Here is a 14,526-nt window from a genome sequence, read left to right as displayed (position 1 = left end):
ATTTAGACAATATGACGATTCGATTTTCGACCTAAGTTTTTACGAATAATATTACGAATATGGTATTGCACGAATATGGTTAATGTCTTGAAGAAGCATACACTATTTTTAAAACGTACATATCTATAAAGAATGGTCTTAAGATCAGTTCAAGTTTAGTATTATTAATCAAACGAAAGCATAGATTACGAATAAAAAATTCAAATAAAGGGAATCTTAAAAACTATTGTTAATCATTATTAAATGGGTCGCTTTAAAATGCTCCCGACAGAACAGATAGTATCATTGGGTCTCTGTGCACCTCGTTCGTAATCGGGTTAAATTGAGCGTCGATGAGTTACATATGTATCTAAACTGGAACAGACTTCATTATTGCATACAATCGATTGAAACGTTTGGATATTCAGATTATGTTTGGTTTGTCTTTATTTTGTTTGTACTGTCATTGTTGATATATCGCTATTGTGTTGATCTTGGTAATTGGATTTCATATTATAGCATTGTTGAAAAGGAACCGGATATGTCTCGTGCTGTGAATGCTGTGAAGTGTTTGCATAAAAAATAAACAAAATTTAAATGAAAAACAAAACACAAAATCTAAGAAACTTAAATTATTTAGTACAGCATATGATATTAAATGATTAAGGGCGTCAAATATTTATATATGAATATTGGATGTAGACTTTGGTAAGCGGACTGACACAACCAGTTAAGGTAGCTATAGAGTTTCATTTTGGTGAATACGTATTTGCAAGGGAAAGTCCATGCTTGCGGCGCATCAGATTTAAGCTAGAAACCAAAATATGTTCTTACTAATGTATATATGTATATACATATGTACATACACAGTATATTATGGAGCATATATGTATGTACCAGTAAATAAATGCAACGTACTGCGATATGATGAGGTTTGAAACAACGCTGAACTAGGTTGAAAGAATGTTTTGTAAAGATAATATATCTAAAATTCTATAGCAAATATATATAATTATAATAATAATTATTAACAGTATTACGCTATACGATTTTTAATAGTGAACTCAAAATAAATTACTGGGAATACGTCTCGATACTAATAAGTTGAATGTCTGTATTTAAAAATTGCTGTTTAAACTTATGCAGATACATTAACCAAATAAAAAAAATGGAACAGTTGAATTTACCTTGGTCCCAATCGAACTCTCTATCCCAATCCCTTTCTCGCTCTCTTTCCCATTCGCGTGCTCTTTCGCGCTCCCACTCCAAATCTCTTTCTCTGTCTTTGGAGCTGCGATCACGGTTGAACTCTCTATCCCAGTAGTCGCGTTCATTTTCGCGTTCTCTTTCCCTACTGTCACGTTCCCGATCCCGCTCCCGACTACCCTCGCGCTCGATACTTGCCATGCGGGGCTCGAGCTCTTCAAATTCCTCACCATCGACTGGCATTGATAATAAACAATGAAAACAAGGCGACGACACGCGAATGCAGAGAGAGCAAGAAGAAGCATTGATTGGTTATACGGTACAGTCATGGGAATTTGAATTTGAGAAAGACAAATTTTAGAATTGTATTTGTACGAGTTGATGTAATGTATATGTAGCATATGTATGTAATATAATTTGTTGATAATTCGTATATTGCAATTAGGTATGTTAAAGTGAGATTGTATGTATATTTGTAGGCACTTGAATTTGTGTTGATAACCGATAACGAAACTAATGTATAGCTTTTTTTTATTTTATAAGTCTGAGTTGTGGCATTTGGATGTGTTGATGGACTGTTCGATTGATCATATTTTTATTATATTCATTCATTTTTGATATGCCAAACGTTTTGTGAATGAGACTGTGGATATTGAAATTTGATATCTTAAAATTTTTTCGTCGAGCGGAAGGGAAGTAAACAGTACGATACGATAGCGATACGATAACGCGAATGAAAATGACTATGCGTTCATTGAATAAACCCCCAATATGGCATACCTGGTGGTGTTGGACCCAGTCGAGCTTGTTCAGCGGTTGGTGAGGACGACACTTCCTGAGATGGCAGCGGCCTGGCAATGGCCGGTACGGCGCCTGTACGAAGATCCGGATGCGTGGCTTTCCAGTACGTCTTATTAGCGTTATGAGATAATGGTTGATTAACACAAATATACCGCAAACAGTAAATCTGCACATACCTCCAAGTATTCGGCAATGTGCTCGCAGGCATCTTCCAATTGATTCTCGTCTAAAATTACATCGAACATTTCGGGTGGACATTGGGCTAATTTTTCAGCGGCAACCATTTGTACGGACAAATTCTTAGCTTGTGATTTGCCTCGTGATTTGATTAAACGCTGTAAAACCTATTTATAAAATTAGGCATTTGAGTGAAATTAAATAATAAAGTAGAAATACATATATGTATAAACATAATAACGATAATTACCTTACTACTACTAATCTTTAAGTAAACTATTGTTGGCGCTAATGAAGTTTTTGCTAATTGTGACGGATGATTGATTGTATCACAATCGAGTACGACCAGTTGAAGTGAACGGGCCAGCTCAAAGATTCGCTCGATCTCCTCCTGAACTTTGCCTAGGCAATCGGAACGACTGCTTGATCGCTCCATTATGGCACGTTTCGATGGATTGTTCATAATGGAACGCTTCGCCAGGGATATATCGGCCATGACGCGCGTGATGATAATGCGACCTTCGAAACGGTGCTTGAGGAAGTCGAAGAGCGCCTTTTGCATCATATCGGTTACCTCGTAACCCTTAAGGCTTGGACCCACTAAAACAACGGGGCGCATCGATGGGACCACATCGTATGGGCTGGCGGTTTCCTGCTTCTTGAAGAACGGCTTTCGCTTCTCCTTGTTTGGTTGCGCGGCCAATGGTGCTTTGCCATGTCGTCCTGGTCCCATGGAATCTGATTCGTCACCTGATTTGTTAGTATCATCGCAAATAGGTAGAGAGAGAAAGATAATGGCAACGGATGAGCGAATTTATGATTTCTACCGACGACGATCGAGCGCTACGAGTTGCCAAGCCAATTTTACAACTAAAACTTTTTTTCTCTTTTTAATAATTTTTATAGAAAATTGAAATATAAATTGTACAATTTTTAATCAACTGTATTGTTGGTTTGTGCATGTGAGTGTGTGTGTGGGGGCCGTATGCTATTAGATTTTTAAATTTTTGCAACCGTACCACGCGACGTCAAATGCTGTTGAAATGCCGACTCGAGGATGATATTATCTCTAAAGATTATAATTCTTAACTCTAGGAATATGTATGAGTGTTTGAAAATTTAGAAAAATCTTAATATGAGCCCTAAAAGCAAGGTTTAAGAGAATCGCGTGATAACAGCAATACTAAAAGTATACATTTAAAAGGACTTTGAAATTCATTTTCGTATATCAATACATTAAATTACAACATTTTGGGCGCTGATGTTGGTGAGCTGCTGAAGCAATTTTATAAGTGTTTGTTTTATATAAATGAATAAATAATTTTAGGCTATTCGGAAACAACAATGAAGCTGAAGAGATTTACAAACACTTAATAGCAAGGATATAAACTAATTAATTTCTTATCTCAAGATGCGAAATGAAATTTGCTGAGCGTAGGTCGGATATATCATATACTACAGCCATGACGAGATGTCGAAAAATTCAAATGGATTTTCTGATGACCAAGTAAGAGCAGAGACGTCGACAAACCTTGTTTCTTGCGTGGTGTTGTACTATAGGGGTCTTTGGAAGACGTTTATATCACACAGTTGTTACAGATATTATTGTTGTTGTGGGTAGTGAGAATTGTAGTTGTTGTAGTTGTATTAGTTGGTGTTAGGTAAAAGAGAGTTGAGTGCTGTTAGTAGGATATTCTATTTGCTAAATATTTATTTGATTTTCAGTAGGAAAGTTAGGTCAAATGACATAAACGTGCTCTATAAAAGAAAGCGAGTATAGTGTAAGTTAATTGTCTGTGTATATCGTATTTGTGTATTTGTTGTGCATTCTGTTTTTATTGAGTTTAGAGTGTTGACCATGCAGAAGGTAAGTGTTAAACAACTAAGTAAATAGTCATTGGTATTGGGAACTGGTTCGTTTGACACAAATGCTGATGATTCGATATCCTCATTGCAGTTTTACAATGTGAGGGAATGTTTTATGATATATAATTAAATAACTTAAAACTTTTACGGAAATTTCAGCAATTTCGTCGCTCAGTGTTTTCCAGATTGAAGTTTCTCTAAATGAAAATTGAAAACAGTACGTAATTGATTATAATTGATAATCATGTCGGACGGCCTTGGCTGGTTGTAGATCGACTGATACGCTTTGTAAGGAGATTTTTTTTATATCCACGGTAACTGACATACCTAGTATTCACTGATGCAGAAGCACTCTCGTGATGTTCATATATTGTATATTAGCAATAGTAAAGAAAGTTGTGAGAGTAGTCGTAGGTTTAGTTTTGCTGTACTAGTTTTGGTCGAAAATTGGTTGTAACAGTAGTAATAGTTGTATAAGTTACTAATAGTAGTTACAAGTAATTTATTTTTTAGTTTTTTTGATAATTCGAATGTTGTTCGCTTGTTACAGTTTGCTATGAGAGGCTCGTCAGTAAAGATCGTTATACGACGTACAAATAGTAAATACAAAAGGTAAACATTATATTGAAACACTCGTACAACACAAGATTATATTATTTTAGGTTGGATTAGAAATCAATTTGATATACGATATACGAAATAAAACCTTGCTCAAAAGAAATTAGGAGAATGAAATGTGTGTCATACCAGGTGTGGGGGGTGTGCTACCTCGTGATGGCTCCGCACCTGCTTGTCCCGCACCTAGATTCCCGCTAGATGAGCCCTTTGTGCCGTACAGTCTTGAGGGTCTAGTTTGATTCTGAAACCATAATTAGAAACGGCGTTAATAAGTTGTGTGGATAGATATACTACTATGAATATATCGAGTACCTGCATGCGAATGTTGTCTAGCTTAGCGGGGCTGGGTATGAAGCCCACATCACAGCCTTCCTTAACCAGTCTCCCAATCCACCAGTTATTGTCAAACTTCTCCTTGATGTGCAGGAACTCCCGCATATCGAATGAAACTGCAGCACCCTGTACAGGCGAGTCGTCGTCGATAGCACCATCGTATGCTACGTTGGTTCGCACAGCGAACGCTACTGGTTTGCTCTGTTTATAATATAAAATATTGTTAGTAGACATTCATTTCATTACATGATTTCATATCTCTTAATTGACTTACCCTCGCTTTATCCAACTGGCTTAAGGCCTGACGTTCCTTTTCTCGCCGAAGCGATTCTTTTTCCTCGTCTAGCGACAGATCGGATGACGGTTGTGAGTAGTTTGAGTCGGCAGAACCCTAAAACAAACAAAATACATGTGTATATGTAAATCATCGAATTTTTTGGGGCAATGTGTTGCATTTTTATTTACTTATTCTAACAGAATTCTTTAGCTATATGACAACATACTTCAAAGTTTTCTCTTGTTAAGAGATTTTTAACAGATTTTATATATTTAACTTAAAGCACGCATAGTAAAATCCAATTGGATGATTGCCAGACTCTCTGTGTCAGATGGTACTGTGAGCACAACATTTTTTGCCGTATGTCAGAGATCAGAAAAAGAGTTTGTTTATCTCGGCATTCATTATTTATTTATAGTATATTGTTCATCAGTTCAATTAAATTTGTTTTGGATCAAGATACGATTTTTTGGATCGACCGCGTTAGTTGAGTGAATTGTCTAAGTCTAGCCAAGAATTTGTGTCAGAATTATATTTTTTTAAGAAAAACCTAGACATTGTTAATGTATTCCGAGACTTTCAAAACATTGCGGGCAATATGTTGCCAGTTGCCTATTATATAGTACATACTATATGTGAACTTTAAATGACAGGGGAATGCAATAATGTTTTATCACCTGTGTGAATAGTTTATTGTATCCGCTTTGGTATGATGTGTATCCAAGGCCAAATCGAGATTCTCGATGATGGCCTCCCTGAGTTGAGGGAGCATCTGAGGAGGATGCACGCTGCACCATGGGCCTGTCAGCCCGATAATCTTCTTCGAATGAAGATATTTTGATGGTCTTCCACACACAATGCGATAACAACAAACTTAGCTGCCAATGCCACAGCTGATGATTGGATAGGAACGAGGATGATGATGATGATGATGATGACGACAATGTTAGCGACAGCAACGGCAACCACGACGAAGGCTACGGCGACGGCGACGACGATGACGCGCCAACACGCAACGTCAAAGGAATGTAGCAACGTTTTAGGATATGATAGATACGATTTGCCTCGCCCACTGGCACTGTCTATGCTGCTGCTACTGCTAATGCCATTCACGACTTGTGGCACGCCGTTGTTTACAGCTTGGACACCAAGCGGCAATCTGCAATGCGCATTAGGCAATTGGCAATGGCGAGTCACAGTTCAACTGATAGGACAGTTTGAGCGAGAGACAGAACGCAAAAGATAGTGATTGTGATACCGATGAAAGGGAAGTGAAGTCTGCAGGCCGGAGCCACAGTGATTGTATACGAAGAATGGGTATGTGGTAAATAGTAAATTTAACTGGAAAGGCGCTCACACACGCCGACTTCCGCAACCACCGACTTCTTCTTCTTCTTCTAGGGGATAAGCCCCCTCACTACCACGATGCGAGAGTCTCTGAAATATTCGCTTTTTCTTTTTTTTCTTGTACCGCGGTCCTACGCCGTTTTGACGCGATTCGATACTGTATTGGCGCCTCCGGATGCTTTTGTTGTGATTTAAAAATAGGTATTTTGTATGTCAGTCATTTGACCACGATGCGCATTTCAGTTTTTCAGTATATCGCAAGGCACGCAAATTACTGGAAAACCCCCTCCGAATAAATGAACTAGCAACATGGAGCAAGGGGGAAATTTGACTTTTTCTTTTGCTTTTTGCTTTTTCTTTTCCTTTTTTTGTCTTTCTTCTCTTTTGTTTCAGCTTGCGTGGCTGTTTTTGTTGGCTTTATCACGTTGTTTCGCACTGATAGAGCAGTGTTTGGAGTGGGGTATGCCCTATATGTTTTATCGCACTTTAATTATGGATATTCTAGCTATGTATATTCACTCCAATCCGACCGATTTAAATACCGTTCCCCCTCGTCTAGTTCACGACTTTGATAGTCGCATTCACAGTCGCCTTCACATTCGCATTCAACATTCACTCGAACTCAATTCCGCACGCTAACTGAATCGTTTCTGTATTTGGAATACGAAAAATTTTGTTTCGTTTCGGGAAAAATACAAAAAAAGGAGAACGAAAGCAGTGTAGAGTTTCCCTTAATTTCCAGTGCGTAAATGTTGTTGCTCCGCTCCCACCCATTGAACAGTATTCCACTGTGTGAATACATGAATGCGATTGCAAACATTCAATGAGTCCGAAAACGACTGCGAGTACCTATACGAGTGCGATTCGCAAATATCTGTGAGTGTGAAAAATGAAAAAACAACTATGAAATGTAAACAAAATATTTGCTTTTAGCTACCTCTGACATTCAAGTGCAATAAAATCGCCTTTGCTTCACTGTGCACTCACACATTTACTGATTGGCTCATATAAATATACTTTCGCATAAATGCTCTATAAAATCAGTAATTGCATTTGTAATTCAAATACCACACAGTTAACTTTACTTATGCGGATACCATCGTGTTTGGGCATGGAAAATCGATAATTGTCCAAATAAAGCTAAAGGTCGTCCACCTGTTGGCAGACCACGCTTTCCAATTTCATATACTACATGCATTAACAGCTCACATGGGTTTATGGCTTGATATTCGATAATCTTAATATTTTATTTGTACAAAAGCGAATTGACGCAAATTTATATTCTCAAATATTATATAATATATCATGTTGACGTACTAAATATTATATAACAATAAGAAATTCTAAAGGTAATTCTCAATTTTGTTCTTAGAACACAATGGGGCCTCCTCTCTTACCACACACTTCGTCTCAATCATGAGAAGGGACTATACAGATCATTTTTGGGCAATCCATTATCTATCCATCTTAAATAACAACTAAAACATTTCTCATTCAGAAAATATTAGCAATACATAGAAAAACGATATAAATCATAAAGGTGATGTTAATGACCATATCTAAAAAACAATACAGGTCAAGAAATGTTTTATAAAAATAATTTAAATTCTTTAATCTAGGATCAAATTAGAAGATATGTATATTTTTAAATTTATATAAATACAGCTTACTATGTCTAACATATTGTTAAATCAGAATTCTTACTCTATTCAAAAAATTAACAAGTTTGCACAGCTTTTCATAAATATGAGGAGAGTGTGCGGTATAACGTAAACATTCCGTTGCCTACTGTCACTAGCAATGCGGCTGAAAGAGTAAGAGTGAGAGAGAAAGAGGAAGAAATACATTCCAGGTGGAGCACAATTAAAGCTAGAGAGAGAATGAGAGCTGGGGCAAAATGAGATGAGTGAGAGAATTCAAGTGGAAAATTCTCCACTCTTTTTCTGCGCAGGCGTCAGATTTTCATGTTCTACGGAGAGTGCGCTCTTTAGCAAATTGTGCTTCTTCTTCAATTGCTTTTACATTTGTTTCAAATTTGGTTTCCTCTTGCTCTTCTTTTCCTCTTTGCGATGATTGTTTGGTGTGGTGTGTATGTGAAACACTGCCACAGAAAACGCGAATGTCATTTGCCCCCTCCCCTCTACTCCTACCAACTCTTGAAGCAACTGGGTCGCATTCCCCGGCCAAAAGCACTCGTATACGTAGCGAATTTTTGTTTACCTTTTACTCTTTACGTTAATTCCAAATGTGGACTAACTACTAGCAACCACATCGAGTAATGAACTTGTCACAGACTGACGACTGGGTCATTTTTTGCTGTTGTCGCAACTTTGCAATTGCAATCGACAGCACCTCGTGTTTGACCCTTGGCTGTTTGCCCTTTGACCTCCAGTCATATCGGACCGCTCATTATGCCTTACATTACCAGCATTTTACTTAAGCACAGTCGATCAAGTCGATGTCGCCAACAGCTGACCCTTTGCTTAAAGCCTATTAATGTTCGCAGATCGTATTTATTATTTTGCAGCATTATAACCAAATTTACTAGAGAAAATGATCAGACATTTTATTTATATTACTGTACGGTATAAATACATATATTTATAAAACTACACAAACCTCCTGTTATATGTAATAGTTTGTTGTTGAACAAAGTTGTTATAAGCAATCTAATATTCTTAGTTTGTAGTTCTGTTTGAAACTTTTTGGGATGTAGGTAAATCCGGATTGTCCTGAATAATCTGAACGCACAACGGTATACCAGGTTATCATGTTATTGATGAAAGGCCAAGAGAATGCAAATGAGAAATGTAAAAAGATAGAGAGAGAGAGAGAGAGAGAGATTGAAAGAAAGTGACGTAGTGCTGTCCAACATGCGCCCAAGATCATTTGCGAGCAAGTGTATAAAAATAAACGCACCGGGCCTGCTTTGAGAAAGGGAGCACGATGGGGAATGGAGGGGTGCTGCTTTATGTCTATAGTTATTGTCATGTCTGTGTCGGCTATACGGATCTGGGTCTTGAGTCTGTTTACACTTACCCGACGGTTTTTATTCCTAAAGGGTTTATATGATTTGGTCTTGTGCTTGGCGCCGAGATGCAGCTTCTTCATTTTGGCTGTGGTGATATTTTGTGTTTTGGGGTAGAGTGTGTGTTAAGTAAGCCAGGTGGCTGCGAGAGGATGTGTTTAGGTGTGAATTAATGTAGCAGTTGGTTAATCACCACTCAGAGAACCACTTGATGGTGGCACTTGGCCCCAAATAAATTATGCAATCATTTGCGACCGAAGAAAAAAATATAAATTTATTAAAACATAAACAATCACTCAGGCTAAATGGCCATTCAACTTGATGGTCAACATTAAGATAACACACTCGCGCTCACACAGACACAAACGGACGCACGTAGCCTCGTGTAATATGATTAATCATTGGATTTCAGATCACTTTGGCATTTCCATTTTTATTGTTGAACTACAGCGACAACGTCAAAGACAATTAAACGAGCTGCTGCTTAGATCGACCACAAACGCAAAGACAGCAGTTCCGACTGGGACTGAGTGGACACGATGTAGACGACGATGTCGATGTCAGAGTGGATGTGGATGTATGTAGATTTGGTTGTCGAGATGCCGCTGACTGCGACATTATTTTTGGCAGCCGAAGCATAAATGTAGCTCTCGATAGCGAGAGGAGAAGCAGTAAGAGCAGCTGCTGTTCGGAAGATTATCATCGCCACGCTGTTAAGCAAAGAGCTGTTCTCTATTGCAGCGCATAATGAAGTGTTTACAGCTAGACGAGAGCTCATGCCGATAACTATGGTCTACCCAATAAGAAACTTAGATGATCATCTCAAAACATAATCCATGTGATGCTGAAAGTCAATTGCAATTCTTGCCTGGGTGTCTGATGCGCTAGAAATTCCAACTGGTTACAATTGTTACAGGTTACGGATTTGTCTGTTTTTGATTTTCAATTTATTCTAATTTCAGAGTGTGTCATCACCTACCTAAATTATATTATTAAAATAAACATTAATTATAAATAATTAGTTAATGGAGAATAATTAATAAATCAATTTTCGTTGGTCGTTATCATTGCATCGAAGCCGTTTGTTGTATGTCTAATAATAGTGCACTATTTTCAGGTGATCGGGAATATATGCGTAACTTGGCAGTTGGTCGCTGTAGGCTCCAGCGGATCCATAACTTTCTGTAGCTGCGCCACTGCATGGAACTGGAGTCAGATTTGGTTTACAGCTAAACAGATAGTTCTCTGGGCAACGGGGCGACGGAACAGCAGCCCCATATGAGGGGCCAGGAACTGTACAGGAGCCCGAAGCAAGAGCAGCAAAGCCGATGATAAAAATTATTACTGATAACTTCATGGTCTAAATCTGAGGCCAGCTGGCGATACACTGATTAATCGATACTGATCTATACGACATTTTAAATGTTGAAAAATATACAAATGGCAATTGGGCATTTTGTGCAGAATCAATTGCTGTGTCAGCTGAATTCTATTTTTTGTTTTTATTAATATGTATATAATTGTGGGAGTGGTTTTTTGTCATCAGCTGGGTGTAAGCATTTTTTTTTTTGTTAATTTCAAGAGTCTTACTCCATATCATTTTTTTGTATTACTTTTATTTTGGAATTCTTTGAACTAGATTTAAGAAATGCAAATTAATAATATTTAAAAAAAAAATTTCAGTTGTGTACATTTTATTTTCTGTATATTTATAGGAACTAACTGAACGACGGCTAACGAAAATATTTAGAATATTTTTGATCATATTTTGATATTAATTAAGCACTGCAAAGAACAACTCGATCTTTTAAAACCCCCAAATATATATAATTGTTTCACTTTTAATAACATTCAATTGCATACTTTTAGGGAAACATATATTTCATAAATATTTAAATACAGATATTTATTTCTACACCAGGTGGCGGTAAGACATTGACATATGAAAACAAGAGTTGTTTGTTTTCGACATGAATTTTCTTAACATTAATAGAGGTGCATAGTTTTGTACTTTTTTGTTGGCTATATGAGATTCATCATATTTGAAGAAGACCCAAGACAAAGCGTTGATTATTGATAATCGATTACTGACTATCGTTTCTGGCATATTTCTTTATTTGTCGCTAGGTGGTGTTTTGCCAGACCATCACAAATAATTTCATTTAACGTTTCATATGGTAGATGGCGCAAACCCTTCATCACTCACTAAGTACTAAAAATATTTTATCATAACGAAATAAAAAATCCCTCTTATATAAGAAATATATATAATTAGGTTTTATTGGTCGGGAATAATTGCATATTGTTTTCGCTACTAATTGTTATTAATTTATTTAGTAAAAATGGATAGCGAATAGTTCAAAGTTGAGCCCTCTCAATTGAAGCATTTTTTTTTTGGTATTCAAGTGTTCTAAATTCGTAGATAAAAGGTGTAGTTTTCAATTCCGTAAAGTATAATTTTAATATTTTACAAGTGCATCTGCTTCAATGATGTGATTCTATGACGCAAGTGCTTAGACCAAAGTCGCTTATTCAAGCAGCTGTTTAGGGGTAAAAACTAAGACTGAAAGAAGCGGACTATCAAAGGAAAAAGAAAAAAATCAACCAAAAATTAGTCATTTAATAAATTATGCGAAAAGTAAAAATTTATAATTTATTAAATGTAATTTTTTAATCAACTCGTTCTGTAACGATTACATTCCTGTAAAGGGTGGTCAGTTTGATCGTCTTGGTGATTTTCATTAAAAAATTGTTATGCTTCTGTTATTTAAGTGGAATTATCAGCCTATTTCTATTAATGCCGTACTTTTTTGAAATTCTTAAAAAAAAAAACAAAGTCGAAAAAATGAAAGGAATAGACAGAAGTAAAATGCTTAAAGAAAATTACTGAGACGATAAATTTGTCCATTTTGTATATAAATATGATCGTTGCAGAGCGGGTTGCTTATTAGTATTTGAAAATAAAATAAGTAGATTTAATTGATGAATAATAAATAAATTTATACTTTTTGAATGCTCTCAGTGTTTCATAATTTTTTAAATTGCTAAATTGTGGTTGGTTTGTTTCTTTTGCATTTGATATTATTCTTCTTCCTGCCTGAGTTTGTAACTTTTTCACCTTTAAAAGCTGTTCGCGTGATGCAGTTTTGGTGTAAGCTCGTGCATCATGGAACAGCATCATAGAACAGCATCATTGAAGCAGGTGCCCTTGGTCTAAATAGAGAATTATGTCGCATATAGAGAGTGCGGCGAAAAGTTTAAGTTTTCAAAAAATTTCAATGCTGCAGCCCTAAAGAGGACATCATTTTCAAATGCAAATGCTTTCACATTTGTCAGTTATAATTGGCAATCGATATAAATAATTTGAAGGAACATCTCCATTCATAATAGGAATTCTCTTTGCAGCGGGTTCCATTCAAATCAAATAAGCAGAAAAAGCAATTGATCGTAAATTTTATTGTTATATTCTAGAAGGAAATGGAACGGGATACATCTGAAGAGACAAATTAAGGTAGAGGAACTGTTTGGGATTCAAATTGTGCTCTGCATAGCCCGCAGCGCGGAAAATAAGAGAGAAGAGGGGAGACGACTGCGGCAAACTTCTAAATTTGGGTAAGCTTAGTATCGATGGGTTGAAGCGAACCTAAGCGATCGAAACCTGCAATTATCCACATGCAGATCTCGACGTGGCGAGGCATCCAAGTCCACAAACTGGTCGCAAGCGCTGTTCCAATTTCGAGACTTTAATTTGGATTATAATCATAGGAGTAAGTTTGCGTGCTGGCCTTGGCAGTAGGGCACGGCCACAGCGTCAGCCATAGCGTCAGCCACAGCCACGAGCAAAGGTAAGGCCCGGCTCCAGGTACAGGTCAGGTATAGATAATGTGAAGCCGTTTTGATTGCCTGTCGACTGCTAACGGTAAACAAATAACTCGCTAGCTTTTTTGTGTGTGTATGTGTAATTCATCGTTGGGGAATTGATGATGAATGGGAAAAGTCAATGCACAAGTCGCCGTGCACTTCATGCATTTGGACAAATCCTCCCGCACGGCACCTGCCACTGCTTGGAGGCACACACAAAATCGCGTAGCAGCTGCATTCGTTCACTTCCAAGTTCTGCGTTAAACAAGCGGCGAATATTTCGCGGTACTTAGCAGTGGCTAACCCCTTGTCCTAGGGGCATGTTTGTACGCACATATGTAGATCTACCCCTTGCCGCACCTAACACATTTTTATTACTTCTAATTTGATCGGTGGCGACGGCGTTGCAACGCAATGTGTTGCCATTCGCCTGGTAATTTAAGACAATGTGCCACATTGCCACAATGCCGCAAGCAGCCGGCCAATTAAATATGAAGCATTTCTTGTTTCTTGTTTGTGTTTGTGTTTGGGTTTGTGTTTTGGCTACGTTGGACGGCGCGTGCGGTTGGTCAGCGAGGTTACTGGCCGAAAGGATGGCTGATGAAATGCCACAGTCTGTTCTAAATTAAATTTAATTAGTTTATTGTCTGAGGCAACACCTTTCCGGCCGCGGTTAACAAGCACAGCCAAACCATAGCAGCGAGATACCGAAACAAGAGAGGACTCCAAGTTGTTGTCGTGTGCCATGTGGCAGCTGCAAACATGGGTGCAATCCCCTTACGCTAGCCCTCGCCATCAGCCCCACCATCAGTGCACAGGAAACAGGATCGAAATGGGGACAACAATGCGGCGCGCATCCTTTTGTCCTAGCTGCTGCAATCGCCGTTATAAGTGGCCCATTAGTTTGGCTTTGGTGTCAATTGCCATTTAAGCGCAATTTCCTTCCACGCCTTCCTTTACATTTATTGATTTTCCCCTTTTCACAATAGACGACTTCTATTATGTTAGGTGGTAGGGCTGACTGGGCGCCACA

The 14,526-nt window shown here is 37.7% G+C and overlaps 1 protein-coding gene across 21 annotated transcripts in view; it reads right to left on the bottom strand.

Moving 5' to 3' along the window:
* LOC117566071 (voltage-dependent L-type calcium channel subunit beta-4) overlaps positions 1 to 14,526 on the bottom strand; it is a 42,156-nt gene that overhangs the window by 1,693 nt on the left and 25,937 nt on the right. For 2 of the 21 annotated variants that reach the window (XM_034245534.2, XM_052002502.1), the window contains 7 exons: positions 5,255 to 5,371; positions 4,960 to 5,181; positions 4,777 to 4,888; positions 2,414 to 2,913; positions 2,163 to 2,330; positions 1,966 to 2,095; positions 1,167 to 1,421 (listed from right to left, as the gene is read on the bottom strand). In XM_034245534.2, the coding sequence (XP_034101425.1) occupies positions 1,167 to 1,421; positions 1,966 to 2,095; positions 2,163 to 2,330; positions 2,414 to 2,913; positions 4,777 to 4,888; positions 4,960 to 5,181; positions 5,255 to 5,371 (1,504 nt within the window). Of the gene's footprint in view, positions 1 to 301; positions 540 to 1,166; positions 1,422 to 1,965; positions 2,096 to 2,162; positions 2,331 to 2,413; positions 2,914 to 3,694; positions 3,728 to 4,776; positions 4,889 to 4,959; positions 5,182 to 5,254; positions 5,372 to 5,934; positions 7,242 to 9,643; positions 10,170 to 14,526 lie in introns of those variants that run through there. The other 19 variants (XR_007954553.1, XM_052002501.1, XR_004571959.2 and 16 more) reach the window with 18 other exon arrangements.

Source organism: Drosophila albomicans, chromosome 2L (assembly GCF_009650485.2).
Source record: "Drosophila albomicans strain 15112-1751.03 chromosome 2L, ASM965048v2, whole genome shotgun sequence".
Classification (NCBI taxonomy): domain Eukaryota; kingdom Metazoa; phylum Arthropoda; class Insecta; order Diptera; family Drosophilidae; genus Drosophila; species Drosophila albomicans.
This window is presented reverse-complemented; position numbering and strand designations above follow the sequence as displayed.